At 47.3% G+C, this 22,010-nt stretch overlaps 2 protein-coding genes across 14 annotated transcripts in view; one reads left to right on the top strand and one right to left on the bottom strand.

The window, feature by feature from the left end:
* Positions 1 to 2,793, top strand: part of ZCWPW1 (zinc finger CW-type and PWWP domain containing 1) — a 32,396-nt gene extending 29,603 nt beyond the window's left edge. For 9 of the 11 annotated variants that reach the window (XM_058710649.1, XM_058710643.1, XM_058710639.1 and 6 more), the window contains 3 exons: positions 1,048 to 1,108; positions 1,638 to 1,772; positions 2,301 to 2,793. In XM_058710649.1, the coding sequence (XP_058566632.1) occupies positions 1,048 to 1,108; positions 1,638 to 1,772; positions 2,301 to 2,629 (525 nt within the window). In that variant the 3' untranslated portion in view covers positions 2,630 to 2,793. The remainder of the gene's footprint in view (positions 1 to 1,047; positions 1,109 to 1,637; positions 1,773 to 2,300) is intronic. The other 2 variants (XM_058710644.1, XM_058710648.1) reach the window with 1 other exon arrangement.
* Positions 2,794 to 3,311: 518 nt separating this feature from the next.
* PILRA (paired immunoglobin like type 2 receptor alpha) lies at positions 3,312 to 21,179 on the bottom strand. Of its 3 annotated transcripts, XM_058710651.1 has the most exons (7): positions 20,724 to 21,171; positions 20,014 to 20,403; positions 8,883 to 9,077; positions 4,669 to 4,699; positions 4,100 to 4,149; positions 3,840 to 3,871; positions 3,312 to 3,670 (listed from the first exon to the last, which is right to left on the bottom strand). In XM_058710651.1, the coding sequence occupies exons 1-7, from the start codon at positions 20,776 to 20,778 to the stop codon at positions 3,533 to 3,535; spliced, it is 891 nt and encodes a 296-aa protein (XP_058566634.1). In that variant the 5' UTR covers positions 20,779 to 21,171; the 3' UTR covers positions 3,312 to 3,532. The 3 variants fall into 3 exon arrangements, with proteins under 3 accessions (XP_058566634.1, XP_058566636.1, XP_058566635.1); XM_058710653.1 differs by lacking the exon at positions 3,840 to 3,871 and having other exon boundaries at positions 3,532 to 3,670; positions 20,724 to 21,176; XM_058710652.1 differs by lacking the exon at positions 3,312 to 3,670 and having other exon boundaries at positions 3,843 to 3,956; positions 20,724 to 21,179.
* Positions 21,180 to 22,010: the final 831 nt, after the last annotated feature.

The following is a 22,010-nucleotide window of genomic DNA, read 5'->3' as shown; positions in this document are numbered from 1 at the left end:
GCTCTGAGCAAGCAGTCAGCACAGAGCCTGATGTGGGGCTCGAACCCACAAACTGTGAGATCATGACCGAGCCAAAGTCGGAGGCTCAACCGACTGAGCCACCCAGGTGCCCCGGGTTTCTTTCTTTTTTTCTTCTCTGGTATTCCCACTGTGCATATATTATGCATTTTATAGTTGTCTCACAATTCTTGGATATGCTGTTCTTTTTTTTTTTTTTCATTCTTTGTTCCCTTTGCTTTTCAGCTTTGAAGGTTTCTGTTGAGATATCCTCAAGTGCAGAGATTCTTTCCTTGTCTGTGTTCCATCTACTAATAAACCCATCAAAGGCATTTTTTTTCATTTCTATTACAGCATTTTTTAAAGTTTATTTATTTATTTTGAGAGAGAGAGAGAACAAGCGAACGAGCAGGGGAGGGGCATAGAGGGGGTGGGAAGAGAGAATCCCAAACAGGCTCTGTGCTGTCAACACAGAGCCCGACATGGGGCTTAATTCCATGAACCATGAGATCATTACATGAGCCAAAAACAAGAGTTGGACACTTAACTGACTAAGCCACCCATGTGCCCCTAATTTACCAGGCCATGCTAATGGCCTAGCTTTATTTCCTTCTCTTGTACATAAAGCCTTGTACTGACTAATATCAAATAGAATGGGAAGAATGAACATTAAAAAAATTTTTTTTTTAAAGTTTATTTTTGAGGGACAGAGCACAAGCAGGGGAGGGGCAGAGAGAGAGAGAGGGAGACACAGAATCTGAAGCAGGCTTGAGGCTCTGGGCTGTCACACAGAGCCCAACTCAGGGGTCAAACTCACAAACCATGAGAACATGACCTGAACTGAAGTTGGATGCTTAACTGACTGAGCCACCCAGGCACCCTGGGAAAGATGAACATTTTTATCTTGTCATTGATTTAAACAGTATCAGGCTCACAGAATCCAATTTGATTTCCCTTACCCCACCCATCATTTCTGTAGCATCCCACTCTATTAAAAACACAATTATGTGACTTAATTTATATTTTCTTATTTTTCTCTCCCATTTTCAGGACTCAACTTTGCCCAGTCCCAAGCCAGCCAAAATTCAGACAAAAAAACCCAAGGGAAGAGGTAAGCAAGCCAGCTGGGAACAGGTATGTGCTACCATTAAGGCAGGGCAGAAATAGACAATGGGAAGGGTCTGCAGGTCACAGGATCTTACTGCCTGTCTCAGCTTTAAAATCTGCAAAAATGGTCAAGGCTCCTACTGTGTCATCAGGGAAGCTGTCCTCTGCCAAGTGAGTACATCTCCTCGCTTCTGTGCACTGATTATAAAATATTAGATTAAAGGTGGAATGAATGTCTTATATTCTTAGCCAAGAAGGATGGCTTCCTGGAGAAGGCAGTCTATGAGGAAAAATGTAAAGAGAAGAAGATCCAGAACAAACAAAAAAACAACAACAAGAGAGACAGAGAGAGAGACAGAGAGAGGAGAAATATTTGGGGAAAAGGAAGGAACCAAAAAAAACTCACTAGATTGAGAATGAGCAGAGGATGTGGGGCACAGACTAACTGTGGGAAGTCTATGGACCCTTGCCGAGCTGTCATTTAGAGAGAAATAAACAAATGTCCTTCATGGTTGTTGGTGGGGGTGATGCAGGCATAGCAGATGGACGAGATGGGATCCTGCAAAGGAAGACAACGAAGAGATCTCTGGGAAATGAATCTGCAGCAACGCCTGTACGCATAATGGGAAGGAAAGAAGGACACAGGAATTCAGAGCCTGACCAGCCAGGTAAGGCTGAAGTCCTGGGAAAAACTATGGGAAATGAGGTTCAAGTCTGTGTCTCCCTTCCCTGGATCGTTTCTTAACTTTATAGCTTTTTGTTACTTTTAAAAAGAACAAGAATTAAGCATCTCAGATGGTAGAGTGCAGTACACACTGTAGAAACATAATGGTTATTGGTTTGATTTGATCCAAGCATAGGAGAATGGTGAGGAGGGGGGAACAGACATTTATCGAGTATTGCTGTGGGCTGGCTAGATAGACATTTGCTGGCTCCCTTGAATCTTTCAATATCTCTGTGACTGGACATTTGCCATTTTAGAGATAAGGGGATTGAGGCCCAAAGGGTTTATAATTTGCTGAAGACCCATGACAAGCATATGACTAGCATATGGCTAGAATCCAGGTCTTTCTGACTTCAAAGCCCATTTTATTTCTATTGAGAAAGATCATATTTCCTAGAGATATTTTTGTAAATAGGAATGTAGGGGTTTGACTTGTAAAAAGCCAGGACAGATGGCCTAATAGGGCTCTCAGTTTTATCACTTTTTCATCCAGGCCCTAAGAAAAAATTTAAAGCTCCCCAAAGCAAAGCTGCAGGAACCAACTTCCCTGAGGACAAAGAAGCTAGGATGGAGCCAAAGGGCCCGACCCCACCAGCTCATCTTGGGGCTTGTCCCATGGTGGGGAAAGAAGGCTCAAAGTGTCCTCAGGAGGCTGGAAGCGTCCCCCATGACAATGAAGCCTCCAGTGACCTGGACCTGGAGCAACTCCTGGAAGATGTTGGAGAAGAGCCGGAGCAGCTGGAGGAGCCACAGTGTGGAGATGACCCTGGGGAGTTCACCACGACCTTCTTTGAGGAATAGCTGTGTGCTCCTGCCTCACCTGCTTCCACAGGAGCAGCAGAGAGAGCCCCTCAGAGGGTCCCTGAGAAGCTACTAAGTGTGGGGTTTGTTCCTCAGCTACAGGTCAATTGGCTAAAGTCACGGCTCTGCAGTTTATGTGTTAATAAAACAGGTTACCGGCTTAAGTGGTTCCATTCGTCTCTAACCACATGCTTCCCTTGGCTTCTCTCCCCCCCCCCCCCCCCCCGGTCCCTGTGGCATGTCCCTGTTTCTGGTGGGAGGCCGGCACAGTACAGGGATCTGGGAAGGCAGTGAGACCCAAGTCCTGGGAGGAGGCCGTCGAGAAGGGCAGGTCTGGGTCCAGACCTGGCTCAGCCACTTACTAGGTGTGTGGCCTTGAGAAAAGCACTAACCATTCTGGGTCTTCTCTTCACGCCTCCGGTGAGTGCATCCAGGACTGTATAAGGTTGTTGGTGATGTTTACATGAGTGATGCACTTAACGCGGTACATGTTATGGTAGCAGAAGTAGAATGGTTAGATAAGGGGGCGGAGTCTGGGCTCTGGGCTGGCTGCCAGTGTTTGGGGTCCCCCGCCTGGCCTGAAGGCGGTCACTGAACACCAGCACTGGAGGAGGGATCTCGGGTGTGAGCTACTTTTACAGCTCATTTTTGGCGAGAAGGAAAAGACAGAAGATGCCATCAGTTTCTCCTTAGGTGCCTTCAGGCAAATCCTACTAGTACTTTTATTTTTGTGGGCAAGGGTTGGGAAGTTGAAGAGGGAATGGAAGCAGATGGCTCTGTTTCTCTCTGGTCCTTGGTGGCCTTCCACACCCACTGGCTTTTGTCTGTGTCTGGCCAGGGTTATTACTAGAAGCTGTGACCTTCTGTGCAGCTTAGTCTCAGGGAGTCCCCATTCAGTCCTGCTCACTGGGCCTTTACGATAGAATACAGGGTCTCCTGCGGGCTCTCCTTGGGAGGGGTGCAGGGAGGGACTGCCGGTGACGAGGAGCTGGAGAGGGTGAGGGAGGCATAGAGGATGCCACCGTCATCCTGGGCTTCACCCTGGTGAGAATGAAGAATAAGGGCGTGAGTGGAAGGGGAGCTGTCCCCAACTTAGAGCGGTAACCCCGTAACTGAGTGCCCCACCAACACCACAGTTCCTCTATTCCATCTACCCCACCTTCTCCAAACTTCTTTTTAATTCCTTTAGGCTCTAGTCTGGGCTGCTTACCTTGGGGTCCAGCTTGGGCTCTGTTTTTTGTCCTAGAAAAATTCAAGGTGTGCTGGGGTCAGGTGGCATGTCAGCCAGGGCAGAGAGATGCGCGGGGGCCTTGGGGAGTGAGATCATCTGCTAGGTCAAGACCAGGGTCAGGCCAGAGGGATGGGTGGGACAGGGAAAGAGGAGAATGCTGAGGCAGGTGTGTGGGCAGGGGGTGTGTGAGGAAGGGCAGACCAAGGTGGAGAGAGGGGAGTGTCACAGTAAGAATTTACCTGTAATCCCGATGTTCTCATACTTCTCCTCAGTGTTTTGGACCGATTCCCTGTGTGCGAAGGAGAGGGCGGGAAGTGCATTAGAGGCTGGGCAGAAGTGGGTTCAAACCTCTGTGGGAGCTCTGCAACCCCCTGACACTCAGGTGAGCCAAGGTTTGAGGCTCTCAGGAGGCCTGGGAGAAGATTGAGAGGCAGTTAGCCGTGTAGCCAGTAGAGGTCCTGAGATTCCCTTGAAGATAGATCATCCCGGAGAAGCGGCTTTGTTGGAAGAGCCATCAGAAGTGTGGTGATGGTCGGTGCCCAGGTGGGAAGGGAGAGAGGGGAGGGAAGGGGCTGGGAGAAAGAAAGAATGGAATAGGGAAGATGGGCTGGAGGAAAGGGGAGGATGAAGAAGAGAGCTTTGGAGGGAGGGAAAGAGGGAGAAGGCCTGGTGGTGGAGGAGAGAGAGGTGAGGCTAGAAGCTGAGGAGGGAAGTGGCTCTGAGAAAAGAGGTGCCCACTGGAAGGTGAGGAGGAGAGCTGCTGTCCCCATAAGGACCTTCCTGTTTCCCAAACAGGACAAGGACTCACCCGGCTACGGTTCTGGCTTTAGTCTGCAGACCTGTAGGGGAACAGCAGCATGTCAGGGTGCCATCCACAGAAGGCATCTCTCCTCCCTGCCTTCCTGCTCTGTGTGCTCTGAGACCACCCCTAGAGACGTCAGGGCAGCGGAACAGCTCTGTTGGACCCACCTGGGACTCTTGAGTGGCACCTGCTGGCACTCTGAGGCTGCCCAACCCTGTTCCATGGTAGTCCTCAACACTAAATCAAGAGAATCGCTCTTGCCTGCGCGCGCTCTCTCTCTCTCTCTCTCTCTCTCTCTCTCTCTCTCTCACCCTTTCCCTTTGCTTCCTTTCCCCTTCCTTGAATTCCTCACCCATCCCTCCACCTGCTCCTTCCACTGCTGAGCCCTGGCCCACCCACCTCCTCCTCCCCCTCCTTTGGCCCTTATCATAGACTCACAGCTCTCTCATGCCCTGATACACTGGCTTTCCATGTTTCTCTCCCCTCTCCTGAACCTCATGGCTGGAATCTGTGTCTGCGCTGCAGCCAGTTTCTCTCCACCCTCTGCCACTGAAACCTCTGCTGTCCCCCTGCCACCATCTCCCCTCCTGTCCTTCTGAGTCTGTCTACAGCATTTCCCAAGGATCAGCCCCTGGTTCACAGACATCCTCTCCACCACCCAACACTATCCTGGGAGGTCCCATCATCGACAGGGACAGCCCTCTGAACACATGGGACTCCTATGTCCCCCCCAACTCTAGTGACCTCCACTCCACTCAGCCATACCCTGGACTCCTTTTTATCCCTGGGATTGAGAACTCTGAAATATTAAATGCCAGCATCATTTTTATACTACAACTTTCTTTCCTTCCAGCTCTCTTTTACCATCAGCCTGTTTGGTATATCTGTGTTTTGACCCTCTGATAATCCACTTTCTTTTGGGCTGTCCAAGCTCCCTGATGATCCTCTACTCTCTACTCCTGCCCTTTCACTAGCTCCTTGACTGCCTGTATTCCCCTATCCTTATGCCACACTTAGCTGACACAGCTCTAATTCTGGATGTGGCTGATGGCAGAGAATGCTATTTGCTTACCTGATATCCATTCATTTCTTACTTTTTTTTTTTTTTTTTTTTTTTTAAATTTTTTTTTAACGTTTATTTATTTTTGGGACAGAGAGAGACAGAGCATGAACGGGGGAGGGGCAGAGAGAGAGGGAGACACAGAATCGGAAGCAGGCTCCAGGCTCTGAGCCATCAGCCCAGAGCCCGACGCGGGGCTCGAACTCACGAACCGCGAGATCGTGACCTGAGCCGAAGTCGGACGCTCAACCGACTGAGCCACCCGGGCGCCCCCATTTCTTACTTTTTAAAAAATATTTTATTTTTAAGTAATCTCTATACCCAACGTGGGGCTCAAACTCACAACCCCGAGATCAAGAGTCACATGCTGTAGTGACTGAGCCAACCAGGTGCCCCACCATTCATTTCTTCTTACTTAGTTACAGAACGTTGATTTTATTTGGGGTGGCAGTATGCTGCCCTACTGATAGATGTGGGACACAGGAGTACATCCTAGCCAGTAAGATTCAAAGGGAAGTTGGAGGTAAGATTTTCAGGAAGCCTCTTTAAAAGGAGGACAGACAGCTGTGGCATCGTCTTTTTTTCCTTCCTTCCTCCTGTTTCCTGTCTGGGTTCAAAAATAATGGCTGGAGTCTGAGCAGCCATCTTGGATCATGAGGCAACCTTCAGGATAAAAGCCAGTGGCCAGGACAGTGAGCAGGAAAATAGAAGTCTGAGTGCCTAAGGACAATGGCCTCTGCTATCTGTTTCCTCATCCTTTTATATAAGGGAAAACAATAAACTCAGTCTTATTTAAGCCCTGTTACTTTTGGTCTCTGGTGCCAGCAGGTGAACATAACTCCTAATGAACAAGTCCCAGAGGGTTCTAACCTGCATGAGGAAAAACATGCGGCGATGCTTTTACACAGTTTATGGCTTCTCATCTGAGTTGAATTCTTAAATACTGTCTTCCATTTCCTCAATGACTATGTCACATTTTTCTTCATCTCTAACCCTCTTCCTGACTCTAGAGACAACCACTGTGATTTTTCCTCTGCAGAATTAAAAACAATTCCTATACCTTTGAGTTTATCAATGTTTTTATTCATGGCTTTTATGTTTATGTCATATATAGGGAGATCATCAACACTCCGTGGTTATAAAATAGTCTCACATGCTTTCTTCTGGTGCTAGGGTTCTTCCCCCCACATTTAACTCTTTGATTGATCTCCATGGAATTTATTTTGGTGCAAATTATGAGATAATATTATTTTCTCAGATGGCTGTTCAATTGTTCCATCACCATGTATTGAATTATTCATCTTTCCCCATTGATTAGAAATGCCAGATTTTAACCTACTAAATTCCTGAATATATTTTGACCTGTTTTGTCCTGCCTATATTTGGGCTTTTCTCTTTTAATACATTGGTTTATCTGTGTATGAATATGACAGCATCGAATCATTTTAGTTATTGCAGCTTAATAATTACAGGTGCTAGTGCTCACATAGTCCTTATTCTGTGCCAGAATCTGTTCTCAATGAATTACATTTAATTGTCGTGACAACCCCCAGGGTGAGTACTATTATTATTCTCATTTTACCGATGAGTAAGTTGAGGCACAGAGTAATACAACCACTGCACCAGAGTTTCCCCAGCCAGGATTTGAGGGCAGGCAGTCTAGATTCTATGCTGCTCACCTCTGTGCTTTAATATCTGATAGGGCTAATCTCCTCTCACTGAAATCTTTCTCTAGAGGAATTTCAAATTAGTATTGGAGGGTGTTGGGGTGTAAATAATTAATGTCTCTAGCCCTGTCCTCTCTGTTAGCTATAAATGCATACATCCAAATTTCTGATGAACCTCTAGGCCCAGATGCCACACAGGTATGTCTAACATGTCCCAAGCTAAAGAATCAGTATTCCCCACCCCCCCCCCCCCAACCCTCCGCCCCCAAACACGGTCTTTGACCTCTTGTATTCTCTAATTTGCTTGGTGGTTTCATCCAAGTTCTTCCCACTCCCTTGCCCCTGCACCAGCCTGATCACCAAATCCTACTGATTTTCTCTCTTGAACTCTTCCAGAGTCTGGCTCTATCCCTCCACCTACACTGTTACTGCCTTAGATTGGCCTGGCCCACCTCTGGCGCCTCCATCCCGGATGTATCTGGATGGAGAACTGCTTCATGTTGCCTCTAGGAGCAGAGGCTCTTGGGTGTGATTTACGAGGTTCTTCTCCCATCTCTAGCCTCCTCCACTGCATGGAGCTGCTTAGAGTTCTCCCACTGCTTTCCCGTACCTGCAGGGACAGTGACATCTTCACCACCCTCACCACTTGCCTGGCTAATTCTCTTATACTCTTTGAGACTTTCTGTAGTGTCACTTCCTATGGGAAGTTCTCCATGATTCCCCTCCTCTGTCCTAGACTACCACAGCTCTTTCCAAATGAGGCAGTCACCTCCTTTCCTCTCCCTCTGCCACTGAGTTCCTTGAAAGCACGACCCACACTTTATTTACACTTGTATCTCCAATTATAAGCCAGACCCTGCAAGATAAGCCCTCAACCAATGCTTGCTGAGCTGAGCCAACTTCCTTTCCCTTCTGCTCTCTCCTTACTCTTCCAAGAGCTGACCCTCCCCTCCCCGTGAATCAAAAGATGAAGATTAGGGGCGCCTGGGTGGCTCAGTCCGTTGAGCGTCCGACTTCGGCTCAGGTCACGATCTTGCAGTCCATGGGTTCGAGCCCCGTGTCGGGCTCTGGGCTGATGGCTCAGAGCCTGGAGCCTGCTTCCAATTCTGTGTCTCCCTCTCTCTCTGCCCCTCCCCCGTTCATGCTCTGTCTCTCTCTGTCTCAAAAATAAATAAACGTTAAAAAAAATTTAAAAAAAACAAAAGATGAAGATTGATGATAAATGATTAAGTCAAGAGACAAAAATTAGAAAATGATCAGATTTGTGGGGCAGGACTGGTCTGGAGCAATGGTTCTCAAACTGGATCACACATAGACACCACTTGTTGAGATCTTTAAAAATGCAGATTCCCAAACCCAGACCTCAAGGCCATCAGGGATCTGCATTTTTAAATGCAGGATGACCTGGGGTCATTCTGATACTGGTGGGTTCTGGGAAACATTCAGTCGGGAAACTTGGGGACAAGTTGGAGGCGTAGCCCAGAACCACTTACCTTCGCTTCTCTTCCACCTGAGGAAGACAATCAGTCCCAAAACTGCTATTATGAGCACAACACCAGCCAGTGCCACCCCGACTGCAGCTCCCACACTCAGGGGTGAAGATGCTGAGCTCCCATTGTTCTCTACGACATTGAGGTCAGCTGTGATGGTGGCTGCGGTGGTGGTGCCCTTGGTGGTCGCCTGGGCAGCTGAGAAGACACGAGAATTTAGCAGATTCTCCTCTGGAGGCTTGAGGTATTTGGATGAAACTGTTACATCTCATTCCCTAGTTTGGGGAATATTAAGGGTGGGGAGGAACTCCAAGAAGAAATTAAAAACATGAATGGAATAGTCAATTCCTTAGAAAAAGTACCAAAACCAGAAAGAAGCCAGCCCTAAGAAAACTCAGAGGAAAAAATTAATGAAACCTACGTAGGAATAAATTTATTAGGAAACAGGACAACAGAGAGAATAATAAGTGCAGGGAGTGGTTATTTAGGGGAAAAACAAACAACAAAAAACAAGAAAGAAATAAAACAGACAAGACTCTTGCAAACCTAACAAGAGTTTGTTGAAATCATTTGTGAGTGTATGCTCATTATAGGTTGATAAACTTAAAAAAAACTCTGAATTGGATGATTTTCTGAAACAAACAAAAATTTCTGAAAATGGAGTTAAGAAGTAAGACACTTTCACTGATAGGTAAACAAAGAAGTGAGGACTCTTGGGGCACTGGCCTGGCTCAATCAGAAGAGCAGGTGACTCTTGGTCTCTAGGTCATGAGTTTGAGCTCCACACTGGGGGTAAAGATTACTAAACAAAGTAAATAAACTTAAAAAAAAAAAAAAAAAGGAAATGAGAGCCCTATTAAAAACTACCTATCATAAAGATTCCAAGCTCAGGAGGCTTTATGGGTAAATTCTTTTTTTTTTTTTTAATTTTTTTAAATGTTTATTTTTGAGAGAGACAGACAGACAGATAGGACTGTGAGCAGGGGAAGGGCAGAGAGAGAGGGAGGCACAGATCCGAAGCAGGCTCCAGGCTCCCAGCTGTCAGCACAGAGCCTGATGTGGGGTTTGAACTCTCAGACCGTGAGATCACGACCTGAGCTGAAGTCAGATGCTTAACCAACTGAGCCACCCAGCTGCCCCTATGGGTAAATTCTTGTGAAAATTTAAAGAACAAATAATTCCCAGATGGATTCTAGAACACAGGGAAATATGGGAAAGAGGCAATTCTAATTCATTTCATAAAATGATAACATAACCCTGATGCTAATTTATCTCTCTATCTATCTATCTATATTTTTTAATGCAGGTTAAAACAACAAAAGGCTGGGTTTTTTACCGATCTGAGTGGAGGAAAATACCCAGTAATTGAGCAGTGGAAGGATAGGTGGGTACAACCTTTGGGAGTGCCTTTGTAAAGTGTAACATACCCAGGTGTGCCCTTTGACCCAGTGCTTTCAATGCTAGAAATTTATCCTGTGGAAATGCTGGGCAAGTGTTCAAAGGCCTGTATTTAGGGGTGTTCCTTGCAGCTTTGGGATGCCCCAACAAGCTAAACATCTTTATTTATTTTTTTACTTGTTTTATTTTTTATTTTTAAGAATTTATATCCAAACTAGTTAGCATATAGTGCAACGATTTCAGGAGTAGATTCCTTAGTGCCCCTTACCCATTTAGCCCATCCCCCCTCCCACAACGCCTCCGGTACCCCTCAGTTTGTTCTCCATATTTATGAGTCTCTTCTGTTTTGTCCCCCTCCTTGTTTTTATATTATTTTTATTTCCCTTCCCTTATGTTCATCTGTTTTGTCTCTTAAAGTCCTCATATGAGTGAAGTCATATGATTTTTGTCTTTCTCTGACTAATTTCACTTAGCATAATGCCCTCCAGTTCCACCCACGTAGTTGCAAATGGCAAGATTTCATTCTTTTTGATTGACAAGTAATACTCCATTGTATATATAGACCACATTTTCTTTATCCATTCATCCATAGATGGACATTTGGGCTCTTTCCATACTTTGGCTATTGTTGATAGTGCTGCTATAAACATCGGGGTGCATGTGTCCCTTCAAAATAGCACACCTGTATTCTGTGGATAAATGCCTAGTAGTGCAATTGCTGGGTGGTAGGGTAGTTCTATTTTTAGTTTTTTGAGGAACCTCCATACTGTTTTCCAGAGTGGCTGCACCAGCTTGCATTCCCACTAAACTTCTTTAAATAGGACACTGAGTAAGTAGATACATTGTGATACATTATGGCATGGAGACACTCTGTGGCCTTTGTGTGTGTGTGTGTGTGTGTGTGTGTGTGTGTGTGTGTGTGTGTGTGTTTGTTCATTTTTGGGTGAGAATGCAAGCAGGGAGTGCAGGGAGAAGGGGACAGAGTATCTGAAGCGGGCTCTGACCTGATAGCAGCGACCCCAATGTGGGGCCTGAACCCAGGAATCAAACCATGAGATCATGACCTGAGCCGAAATCAAGAGCCAGACACTTCACTGACTGAGCCACTCTTGCACCTCCCTGCAGCCTTTAAAAAAAAAAAAAAAGCGTAACTGTACATGTACTGAACTGGTAAGATAGGGGAATAAAAATAAGTTGTAGAGCAGAATAGTAATGTGGTTTGATTCTATTTGTGTTATGTATCTATATCTGTATCTATATCTGTGAGAGAGGACATTTCCGCAGAAAGAAGTAGTGGCTGGAGAGATAAAGTGCAGAGGGAGGAATAGACTTTTCATTCGACTCCCTTCTGTATTGTTTGAACATTTTTAAAAAGGCAGCATAAGTATTACCAGTACCTTTACTATTTTCAAAATTTAATGTTTATCAAAGTTACATAGGCACGTAAGTTAAAAAGTCCACACATTCCATAGTATATAAAGACAGCAGCCCCTGCATAAGCCTCTCACTCCCTTCCCACTCTACAGAGTCAACTGTTTTAGCACCTTTTAGTGCTAAAACCTTTTAGCTGTTTCTTTTGACATTAACCTTGTATTTCTAAATCACAAGCATACACTGTTGTTACTTGAATGGTTGGAAGTATTGTTGATTTACTTCCTACCATTGAAATCGAGGATTTAGAACTCTCACACCCCTGTTTTCTCCTTTTTACTGGACAGTCCAGCATTCGATGTTCTTTTCATGAGATGGGGTCTTCACTTGGCTTTTGGGACACCATTCTCTTGTGGCTCTTTTCCTGCCTCTCTAGCAGCTGCTTGTTGATTCCTCCTTTTCCCAACCTATAACAGTCATGGGCCCTTCTCAGTTCAGTCCTAGGACCCGCTCTCTATCTACACGCACTTCCCAGATAATTTATCCAGTCCCATGGCATCAACTATCAGCGACAAACTGATCCCACCCAAATTTACATATCCAGGCATCTCTTCCCTGGCTCTCCTGAATCCTGTATCTCACTGCCTACTTACACCTCTGTTTATCTTGTAATGTCTCAAATTACAGAACTCTTGCTTTCCTCCCAAACCTGTTCCTACCGCATGTCCCCCTCTCAGTAAATGGCAATGCCATCCTGTAAGAAGCTCAGGCCAAAAGCCTCAGAGTCACCCTTGCTTCTTCTCTCTTTCTTACCCCCCACATCCCATCATCTGCAAATCCTGTCTGCTCAGTCTTCAAAATATAACCAGCATCTCACCTGCCCTTGTTGTCACCCTTCAGGCACATCACCTCTCACTGGTGTCCCTGCTTGGTGACCTTGCTCATCTTTACAGTCTTATTCTCTATACAACATCTGGAGGGACACTTGTACAATGCACATCAGCACAGCAGGAAACCCTCACTAGACTCATTACACTGAGTAAAAGTTCTTTTCTTGGCTTTCAAAGCCACACTGGACTGGCCCCCCCACTGCCTGTTCTGATCTCACCTGCTGCCACCATCAACCTCTTTATCTGATTCAGCCACACACTTGTCCCACCTCATGGCCTCTGCCCTTGCTGATCCCTCTTGACTGGAACATTCTTCTCCAGACCTCTCCCTGACTTCCTACAGATTTGTGCCTAGGCTGGATTTTTATGCTGGCTTCTCTTAGATCCACTCCCCAGCTCCTCTCCACTTGCTTTGTGCCTTTGGAGGCTGGTCTTGGTGGACTCAATCCATGGGCTCTCTCACCAGCTGGTTCCTAGTCACTAGCCAGTCAGAGTCACCATCCAGAGATGGAAGGAGAGAAGAGGGCAGATCATGGCATAGCCCTTGGTCCCCTGTCTGACAGGTCTTATATTAGGGTTTCAGAGACACAGAACCAATGGGATATAGAAACAGATGTGGAGTTTTGAGGTGTTGGTTCATGTGATTATGATAGCTGAGAAGCCAGAGTTTGCTATCTCTAAACAAAAGGCCCAGGAAAGCTAGTGATGTAGTTCTAGGCCCAGACCTGTGGGTCTGAGAACCAGGGGGACCAGTGAGATTCCAAAGTCCCAAGAACCAAGAGCTCCAAAGTCTGAGAGCAGGAGAAGTGGAGATCCCTGCCCATCCTCTACTTTTTTGTTCCTTTAGTTCTCTCAAGGGTTTGGATGATGCCCACCCACTGCTAGACTCTTCTGGAAATACCATTACAGACTATCCAGAAAGAATGTCTTATCAGATCTCTGAGCATCCTGTAAGCTCACTCAAAACTAACCATCCCAGATATGTTGACTCTATCTCCCCAGAGGCTACAGCTCATCACTGGGTCCCCCTTCTTCCTACTCTGTTCCTCAGTCCTGGGGATGGTCTCAGGGGTCTCCCATCCCTGACTGGTTTCCCCATCCTGTGCCCTACTCTAAACTCTCCCCAGTCATCCTGTTTGAGCGGCTGCTTCCTGCCAGGACTCTGACTAATGTTCCCAGAGGCTTTGATGTTCCGTCTGAATAGAGTAGCACCCTTAGCAACCTTTATCCCTCAGATTCTGCTCCAGTTCCCTCCTTTTCTCTTTTCACCACCAGTGTACGTGCAGAATTAATTTGTTGGCTTTCCCTTGAGTCTTCTTGCTCATCCACACTTATGTACAAAGAGCATTGTTGTACACATGATTTGCTCTTTTTTTTTTTTTTTGCTGCTGTTTCCCCAGTGTCCAGATTAGCACTCGACATATAGTAGGTATTCAGTCAATATTTGTTGAATGAATGCATGAGATAATTTTCTCTTAGAATTTCAAGTCATTCAACCATTGTTTTCCAGCTTCCTCTGTTACTATGGAGACCGCCAAAGCCATTGTGATTCTTGAATCTCCTGCAGCCTGTTTCTTTCCTCCTTGGAAATTTGTTGGATTTTCTTTTTATCCCTGACATTTTGAAATTTCATGTTGTAGTGTCCTGAAGTACGTCTTTTTATTTGTAACCATTTTTCTGGGCTTCTTTGTTCTGGAACATTTCTAGAGTTATCTAGGATATTTTCTTTCAATGGCCTTATCTCTTCTCTGTGTCTGGAACTCCTGTTATTCAGAGGCTGGAGCTCTTGGGCCAATCCTCAGTTTTTCTTATCTTATAGTTTCTGTATTGAAAGGGCGGGCCTAGCCAGCCGACTCCATCTTGTTCTGTGTCCTTCACCTTGACCACACCTCCTCCCCTTGAGTAACCCCCCCCCCCCCACCTGCCTAACAGGACTCGGACCCTTCCCCAGCCAATTGGCTGAGGCTATAGCCATTACCTCACCAACTGCCCCTAGGCCCCAATAAAACCTTTGTCCTTTTGAAACTCGCTGTCTCTCCCCGGTATCTCACTGCTGCGTCAGTGCAGGTAGGGGATTGAGCTCGAGCTAGCTCGAATAAAGGCTCTTTTGCTTTTGCATCGGACTCGGCTCCCTGGTGGTCTTTGGGGATCATGAATTCTGGGCATAACAGTATGACTTTACTATGGCAAATGGAAGAAATGACCACAAACTGGGTGACTTAAAACAATAGAAGTTTAGTTTCTCACAGTTCTGGAGGCCACAGGTCAGTGAGCAAGGTGTCACGGGCCGCAAAACCTCAGGAGGCTCTGGGGGAGAGTCTGTTGCCTACTTCTCCAGTTTCTCGAGGCTGCACCACTGAGTCTCTGCTCTGTGATCATATTGCCTTCTGTGATAGGTTCCCTCCACCTCCCTCTTAGAAGGAGGCTCCTGTTTGCATGTAGGGCCCATCCAGCTAATCCCAGGTTTCTTCACCTCAGAAGTCTTAGCTAAATCGTATCCCTTACCATGGAAGGTAATAATCATTAGTTTTGGGGACTGGGATATGAACACGTCTTTGTGGGGGCCGCTATCCAACCCACCAGTTCCCAAATCTGTGACTCTTTGTCTACCTTCTGTGAGATTTCCGTCAAGTTTTTCTTGCAACTCTTTAACCGAGTTTTCTATATTTGCCGTTATATCTTAAATTTTCAAGAGCTCCTTGTTTGTTTGGAAAGCTCCCTCTGTTATACAGGCTTGCGCTCTCTTAACTTTCTGAGGACGGTAGTTATCTGAGTTTCATTCTTCCTCCATTATTTTGATTTTTTCCAGGAACCCCCTCCCCCCTCTCCCCACTGCATTGGTTTTGCTGTGTATTTCATGGGGGAAGGATTCCTTAAGTGTTGAATGCAATCATATTTTTAAAAAAATTGTTTTTAACATTTATTCATTTTTGAGAGACAGAGAGCATGAGTGGGGGAGGGGCAGAGAGAGAGAGAGAGAGGGAGACACAGAATCCGAAGCAGGCTCCAGGCTCTGAGCTGTCAGCACAGAGCCTGACGCAGGACTTGAACTCACGGACAGCAAGATTATGACCTGAACTGAAGTTGGACGCTTAACTGAATGAGCTACCCAGGCACCCCTGAATGTAATCATATTTTTAAATGGCGTCTCTAGCCTCAGGCATTCCAGGCACAGCAGAGACAAGTGGTCAATCATCAGGACTGGGGGATTCCATGCGAGGCCAAGACCCCATCTTGCTGCCTTGGTTGCCAGTGTGTTGCCATGCTTGGTTGCCACGCTGATTGGTAGCTGTGTATGTGGTCTGGGAGAAAGTGCTTGTTAGCTAGTGGGCTGTAGGATGTTAGGCTTTCTGAATCCTTTCTGAGCCCATCAGATAGATTTCCTAGAGAAAAATCTCCTGATTTCTTGCCCATGGTAGGGTAGGGGATACCAGCTGGGCTATCCTGAGTCCTAGGAGGCATCTAAGGGGGTAAGGCATTTAGGATCTCATCAGTTCACCAAGTCTCCAGTTTTAAAGACTGAACCCTTGCCCCCAGGTATGCCTAGGACTGCCCCCAGAGTCCCTCTGGCCCATTCTTTCTAGAAAGCAAATCTCCAGTCTCTGTTGGGTGGGGAGGGGGTGTAGAAGTTTCCCTGCTTCTTTTTATTGTTTTAAAACTTTTAAATGTTTATTTATTTTTGAGAGAGAGAAAGAGACAGAGTGTGAGTGGGGAGGTGCAGAGAGAGAGGGAGACACAGAATCTGAAGCAGGTTGCTGACAGCGCAGAGCATGACCTGGGGCTCGAACTCGCAGCCTGACCTGGAGCTCAAACTCTCAAACTGAGAAATCATGACCTGAGCTGAAATCAGCTGCTTAACCTACTGAGCCAACCAGCCGCCCCTCCCTGCCTCTTAAATACATTATCACCTAGTCCTCCACCTTTCCAACCCCCTTTTACTCCCACTGTCAGGGGTTCTGGGGTGGCTCTTCCTAAACCGTTGAGGGGTTTTGCAGTGTAAGAATTGCCTTTCTTTTGGCGCTCCCCACTGCCAAGATTATGCCAAGATTAAGATTATGGTTTAGCTCCCCTGGTCTCCTAAGCAGATACATTAGTCTATGTCTTTCCAGCTTCCCAAATATTGTTTTTCACCACATAGCTCACATATTTTTTTGTCCCTGTGGATTTTTGTCTTAAAAAATTCTCTTTGGGGGGCACCTGGGTGGCTCAGTCGGTTAAGCATCCAACTCTTGATTTTGGTTGAGGTCATGATTTCATAGTTGGTGAGATTGAGCCCTGTGTTGGGCTCCATGCTATCAGCATGCTTGGGATTTTCTCTGTCCATTTCTGCCCCTCCCATGCTCTCTCTCTCAAAATAAATCAATGAACTTAAAAAAAATTATCTTGGGGCGCCTGGGTGGCGCAGTCGGTTAAGCGTCCGACTTCAGCCAGGTCACGATCTCGCGGTCCGTGAGTTCGAGCCCCGCGTCGGGCTCTGGGCTGATGGCTCGGAGCCTGGAGCCTGTTTCCGATTCTGTGTCTCCCTCTCTCTCTGCCCCTCCCCCGTTCATGCTCTGTCTCTCTCTGTCCCAAAAATAAAAATTAAAAAAAAAAAAAAAAAAAAATGTTGAAAAAAAAAAAATTATCTTTGCTGTTATTTAGGTAGGGTTTGGTAGGGAGAGGATGTAAACATGCATATAACCCACCGTCTTGGCCAGAATTTGTGCAATATTTTATAGTGAAAATTTAAAAAGATGAATATTCAGAAATAATGTTGCATATTAATAATAAAAATAAAAGATTTAAAGGAAAGCAATATCTCTTGTGAGATATTGACATGGTCTTTAGAAGAACACACCCAAGGTTATTGAGGGCTATAAATAAAACAGGAACCATTTCTGGGTGGAAGATTGTATATTGCACTGACTTCTGTTTTCATCAATTGCTTTCTAGATTTAATGCAATTCCAATGTAAGTGCTACCAATAGGTGTTTTCCTCAGAACCGGGCAAACTTATTCCAACATTTATGTGAAACAATAGGCCAAAACAATAATAAAGTTTTTGAGGAAGTAATGTGGTTCTGATGGAAATAGTCTTGTCAGCCACTGAAACATGACCAAGTTATAATCACTAAAACAGAGTGGTAGTGATATAAGAAAAGACAGAACAGTGAAATGGAGATGACAGACCAGAAAAGATGCTATTCTACAAAAAGCCCGGCCTAGGAGTCAATGGAGAAGAGAAAAATTATCCCATAAATGGGGTTGGGACAATTGATTCATTTCTTGGTATGAAGATCAGTTTAATTCTTCACCTCATACCATATATCAAAATAAATTCTCACTATATTAATGTGTTTTATTGTGAAGTCATATAAAAATCAGAATAAATTAGGGGCACCTGGGTGGCTCAGTTGGTTAAGCATCCTACTTTGGTTCAGGTCATGATTGCAAGGTTCCAGAGTTCAAGCCCAGCATCAGGCTGTGTGCTGACAGCTCAGAGACTGGAGCCTGCTTTGGATTCTGTGCCTCCCTCTCTCTCTGCCCTTCCCTCCATCTGTGTCTCTCTCTCTTAAAAATAAATAAACATTTAAAAAATTAAAAATAAATTAATAATTTAAAAAATCAGAAGAAATTAAAATCTTTTCAGCCCCTAGGGGATATAGGATTTTTTGGCTAAGAAATAAAAGAGAAAATTATAAAGGAGAATACAATGAGATTTGCCTACAAAAGGAAAATATCTGTATATAGAAAATATTGTTAAACTAGCCACAAACTTATCAGTTCTATTTGCTGCAAATATTCCTTTAGGATGATGTCTTTGCATGGTGGCACCTCACTTGGATTAAAAAAACGTTTCTTTTTATTACTTTCCTGTATTTTTTAAAAATATGAGTATAGATATCCAATTAATTGTATTAATTGAAAAATTAATTTACTGATGAAAAACTCATAGTAAATGTGACTGAAGTGAGAAGTGAGGAAAGTTAGGAGGATCAGGGAAGGAGGAAGAGGGGTCTGGGGAGAGCGAAAACCTCTCAAAAAAGGCCATTTAAGGGAATATGGAGGAGGTGCCAGAAATAGAAATCCAACGCTGTCTTGCTAAATTCAGGTTGTGAGCCACTTTCTGTTTGCTCTGAAACCAGCACGGTGGCCAGATGGGACAGTGGTTTACCAAGGGTGGGGTCACGGAGAGTGTCCTTCCACCCAGGAGCAGTGATACGTTGTTAGAATTGTCAGTGCAAGTGATTATAAAGAGCAGACCTGGGGTTTTTCGTTTTTAAGGAATTTTCTACAGATAATATCTACAGACAGTGCATCCCCTAGTGCCTGCTCCTGGGAAGGGCTCCCTCCCCAACTGCTCTGGAGACCGACAAACCTAGGTTCAAGTTCCCAAGGCCTGCTGGGTAACATGGGAAGATCTGCTGCTGTAACACATCCCGTTCCTGGGTTAAAATAGGTGAAGACAGCAATAGGATCAGGTCAGCTGTGAAGCTGAGCAGCTACTAGGTTAAGAGTGGAGGCTCTGGGGTTAAACGGGGTTCAAGTCCTGCCTGCGCCATGCGTGTGGCTTTGGGCAGGCGTTTAGGCTCTTTGAGCCTCAGTTTCCCTATCTGTAACAGGAAGATAAGAGCAGTGCCTACTGTTACTGTGGGGTCGCGGGGAAGGTTGTTAACTAGGGTGACGTACACCTAGTTGTTCAACCTGACACAGTGCATGCACAGTGCACAGTGCACAGCTGCCATATTTCTGCTGTCGATGGCATGTCTCAAAGGCCAGGATGGAGGAGCAAGATCGGAGTGGACAGTGGGGACGGTGCAGGCAGAGGTGGGGACCAGGGGTGGGGGGGGGCAAGGAGGGTAAAGAGGATGGAGGCAGGGGAAGAGGGGGTTGGGAAAGGAGAGGAGGGAAGGGGCTGGGGCAGGGAGCATTGTGGGCCAGTTTCCGAGGAGCAGAGCAGGAGAAGGACGCAGGGGGGACTGGGAAAAGAGGTAATGGGGCGTGGCCAGGGGACAGGGGTCTTGGGTCATAATTGGGTACCTGCTGTGTGTGCTGGGTTGAGCCCGCGACTCTGGGGAGACACAAGACTGGGGGCTGGCAGGGGCTACTCACAGGGACACAGGACAAAGGGAAGGCAGACCACGCCCTGAAGAAGTCAAGTCCACCTGGACAGCGTGGGGTGAGGGGAGGGAGGCAAGACTGGAGGCCCAGCTTGAAGCAAGAAGGGAGGATTCCTGGGCAGCCTGGAAGGTGCTGAGGCTGGGGGAGTGGGGTGGGGACTGGCTCCGGAGGGGGCAGTGAGGGGGATGGGCAAGGAAGGCCAGGCAGCCCAGGTTTGGGGAGATCCAGGAGAAAGAGTAAAGTTGGCAGAGGCCTGGGGAGGGGAGAGGAGTTTGAGAGAAGGGGTAAGCAGGAAGATTGGGGCCTGGGCCAGGCCTGGGGGATGAGGGCACCATGCAGGGTGGGTGTGGTGGCTGCCGGGCAGCTGGACTCACCGTGGGTAATGGTGAGTTTGGTCCCTGGGATGGACTGCCACACCTGTTTGCTGTCTCTTAGCGTTTCCACTTGGACCCGGCAAAAGTACCTATTCTCATCTTCTTTCCGCAGGTTCCGTATACACAGGGTGCCGGAGTTCTGACCCTCTCTCAAGTCCAGGGAGATCCGGTTCTTGTAATCCTTATGGGTAAAACGCTGGGTACTGTTGTAGATGACCTCTCCATGGAAGTCTGTCCGTCTGACGGCTATACTCAGTCTGGGATCCTTGGCTAACTCCCAGCAGTAGAAGTAGGAGAAAGAGATGCAGGTGGAACCACCCTCGAGGGCTGAGAGAGACGCTGGTTGGTTGATCCCAAAGTCAATGTTTGGATTGCATTCTTTTGAGCTGCCTGGAGGAGAGAGAGGAGACTTTGAGCCACTGGGAGAGATGAGGACGATAACCCCAGACCTTCTGGCACCCTCACTCACGGAGCACACCAAGTGTGACAGATGGCAGGACTGGCCCTCTGGCCTGGGTGTCCCCCTTGCCGGGCTTGGGGTAGGGAGGAGGGTGAAGGGTTGGGGAGGACCTGGCACCATGGGACCAGCCCGCTGGAGCTGGGAGGCCTGGCCGGCTACCCCAGCAGACCCCTTCTCCAGCTGCCCAGCCACAGCCCTTCCTGGGGACTCCTGGCCCTCAGGGCAGAGCCAGGGTGTCCTGGACACTCACCAGCCTGCAGAGATGCCGGCAGCAGCAGCAGGGACAGCAGCAGGGACGGACCCATTGCCTCACTCTCCTCCCAGGAGAGGAGAAGCCAAGTAGCTCTGTCAAGGCCAGAGGGCAGGCGCTACAGAGGTGCCTCCTCGGGGAGTCCAGAGGAACGTGGAAAGCGTGGATCAGGTTCCTTCGGAAGAGCAAGGGAGGGTGAGCTTCCCCAAACTCGCGGGCCCCCGGAGTACCCAGCACTTCCTTTATCAATCTGGTTTCTTCTTTTTCTACATTGCAAAAGCGCCTCCCTTGTGGTCAGTGCACAGAGAGCCGTGAGAAAGGCCCCCAACTTCTTTCTTCACATGGAGGGCCATAGTTCATGGCCTTTCTTCACATGGCCATGGTTCATGATTCTTTCTTCACATGGCCACCCCACACCTTGGCCATCTGTGGCCTCTCCTCTTCCATCTCAGCTCCTGGCCACCTCTCCTCAGGAGTCAGTCTCTGTGTCTCCACCTCTCCTTCTCACTGGCTCTCGGCATCTCCTGGCCTCTTTCTGTCGTCCAGGTGAAAGGCTGCAGCAGGACCAGTTTGGCTCTTCCAGCCAGAGGACAGGCAGCCATGAGTCTCTGCCCAGCTAACGCCTCCCCAGAGGAAGGAGGAGGGACCCACTGGTGATCAGATGGCCTCCACCCCAGAACCAGGCACCAAGGACACCCAACTTGCACCTGACCGCTCTCCCTCCCAGCAGGGGCTCCCCTGCCCAGGACCCAGGCGTATCAGGCTCCTTCCCTCCCCTGGTCAGCTCCTTTTGTGCAGTCTCACACCATCCCTGGGGTTAAGAGGTGAGGGTGGGCCTTCTGGAGCCCATGCCTTGACCCACAGGAGGCAAGACTGGATCGGCAGGCCCCTCTGTCCTCCACTCCACAGATGAGGAGACCAAGGGCTCAGAGAAGCCCTGCCTCAGGTCATGTGACTCTCGAGGCAGGTCCAGGACTCAAACTCCAGTCTCGCTGCGTCCACAGAGCCTTCTGCTCCTTCTGGATGCTCCCACCAAGTTGCACCACACAACCTTGGGCCTCGGCTCCCTTCTGGGGGGTAAGCCCCAGGAGGCTGTATTTTTATAATGCCCCTTAGGTCATTCCCTCCACAGCTGTGAGAGCCCTGGCTAATTGGGAGCCTTCCTTGAGCAGGGGGGAAATAAGGCCCAGAGCAGTAATGAGTCACCCTCCGGACGGTCCCTGGACCGTCTCCAATCGAGGGCACTGCCAGCCTGTGACTGCTGGTGGGTGGGGATGAGATACTGGG

The sequence above is a fragment of the Neofelis nebulosa genome, chromosome 18, assembly GCF_028018385.1.
Source record: "Neofelis nebulosa isolate mNeoNeb1 chromosome 18, mNeoNeb1.pri, whole genome shotgun sequence".
Lineage (NCBI taxonomy): Eukaryota > Metazoa > Chordata > Mammalia > Carnivora > Felidae > Neofelis > Neofelis nebulosa.
Note: the sequence above shows the minus strand (reverse complement) of the source record. Positions and strands in the feature narration are given on the sequence as shown.